At 42.8% G+C, this 1960-nt stretch overlaps 1 protein-coding gene across 1 annotated transcript in view; it reads left to right on the top strand.

Moving 5' to 3' along the window:
• Positions 1-1960, top strand: part of ADGRV1 (adhesion G protein-coupled receptor V1) — a 576350-nt gene that overhangs the window by 179140 nt on the left and 395250 nt on the right. Inside the window, exon 45 of the mRNA XM_019518182.1 lies at positions 515-639. Coding sequence (XP_019373727.1) covers positions 515-639 — 125 coding nt within the window. The remainder of the gene's footprint in view (positions 1-514; positions 640-1960) is intronic.

Here is a 1960-nt window from a genome sequence, read left to right as displayed (position 1 = left end):
CCCCACTAGCCCCCTAACCCCACCAAATCCTCCAAGACTGTGTTAACCCCCAATCCCCCAAGCACCCCCTGGCAAACTGTGCTAACTCCCCCAATTTACTCCCTGCAGACCCTTCTTGCCACCCCAAACTACCATATCCCTCTGCATACTGCGCTTGCTTCCCCATCCCCACCACAGACCCCTCTTGACCCCCTGATCCCTGCTAACAGACCCTACTTGCCCCTCGAAGCACCCCCATCCCAAATTGGATCAAGTGGCCATTTTTAACTTGATCTAACCTCCCTGATATCTAAAATCACATTCTTATAATTGGAAGCATCAGAGAACCTCAGCAAGAGGAAGTAATACCAGTTACTCCTATAAAACAGCTGGCTGCTAGTATTTTCGTTTCATTACTGTTGTCTGTGTTACAGGTGAAGCTCTATTTTAAAACTGATGTTTGGCTTTTTTTGCACCAATTTATACATTGTAAAAAGAACTTCTCTTTTCTTTATTTCACAATTCTTATGCTTAGAACCAACTTTCTGGTAGTTGAAGAAGCCAACACTACAGTTTACTTGAAAATATCTCGGAGTAATGGGCTCAACACATCTGTGAGTGTAGAGTGGGAGACCTTGTCCAACACTGCATTTGGCATAAGTATGTTCCTTCCTGTCTTTGTTCAACATATCCTGTTGTTGTAGTGGACTACAATGCAGAGGGATATATTTTGAAATGCAAATCCATTTTTGGACTTGATTAAATAAACTGCTGAATTTCCCCGGGAATGTAAAGATTCAATAGCTAAAATTGCTTCACTGTCTCAAGGGCCCTCCCATTGTCTATAACTTCTGTTAGAGACTGCTGAAATTACCATTGTCCTAACTTATTTTTATATGAGGACTTGTTCCTTAGTATTGGTTACTTTTCCTATGTTGTTCATTATCCAGAGTATGCTAGGCATTTTTTACACCTGCTTATAGTGACAGCCTGTGTCTGAAAGGCTTGCATTATAGAGTCTCAATACTGGCACATGCTTCACTACAGCTACTGAATTAAGTCTTATCAGGCCTCACAGTGGCTAAAGATTACTGCATGTAAAACTACATAGGGTTTAGGCCTGAGGCCAGTGGCAAATGGTCACTTAAAGACATGATGGGATGAGATCCCCCATTCCAACAGTTGGGCATCCTGCTATGCCATACATGCATAATAGGATACATAATTTTGTAATCTGGAATCAAATCATGATCACACCTGACTTGCTAGTGCTAGGGGAGTCCAGGATAATGATCCCAGGCTTCTCCTGTACTGGCAAGCTGGAACTCAGGACAAATCAGATGATTGTGAGCTGGATTGGGACCATATGAGTGCTCAAACTTGCCCCAGTGGGTTCCTGGAGCCAGCCAGCTATCAGATGATTGTCAGCTGGATAGGAACAGCACTGTGGCTTAAACAGGCCCAGTGTGGTCCCTGCCAGCTCCTGATCAGCAAAAATAACACGAACTGTACCTACATTATGATGGGCTTTACATTAACTATTAGCACAGAGGAAAGAAATCTAGCAGTTATTGTGGACAGTTTGCTAAAAACATCAGCTCAGTGCTCAGCAGCTGTCAAAATGCTAGGGATTATTGGGAAAGGAATTGCAAACAAAACTAAAATCATCATCATGGCCCTTTACAAATCCATGGCGTGTCCACACCTTGAATACCATGCCCAGTTCTGGTCCCCTCAAAGGATATAGTAGAACTGGTGAAGGGGCATATAAGGGTAATGAGGATGATTAGTGGTATAGCAAGTCTTCCATGTGAGGAGAGACTGAAGAAGCTAGGCCTATTTAATTTACTAAAGAAATGCTTCAGGGGGGACATAAGGGTTTACAAAATGCTAAATGGTAACGATAAAGTAAATAGAGATGTATTATTTACTATCCCTCACAATACACATCCTCATCCATTGGCAAGGAGTCAGGGGAGGG

This window comes from Gavialis gangeticus, unplaced genomic scaffold, assembly GCF_001723915.1.
Source record: "Gavialis gangeticus isolate Ggan-Ray unplaced genomic scaffold, GavGan_comp1, whole genome shotgun sequence".
In the NCBI taxonomy this organism is placed as follows: domain Eukaryota; kingdom Metazoa; phylum Chordata; order Crocodylia; family Gavialidae; genus Gavialis; species Gavialis gangeticus.
This window is presented reverse-complemented; position numbering and strand designations above follow the sequence as displayed.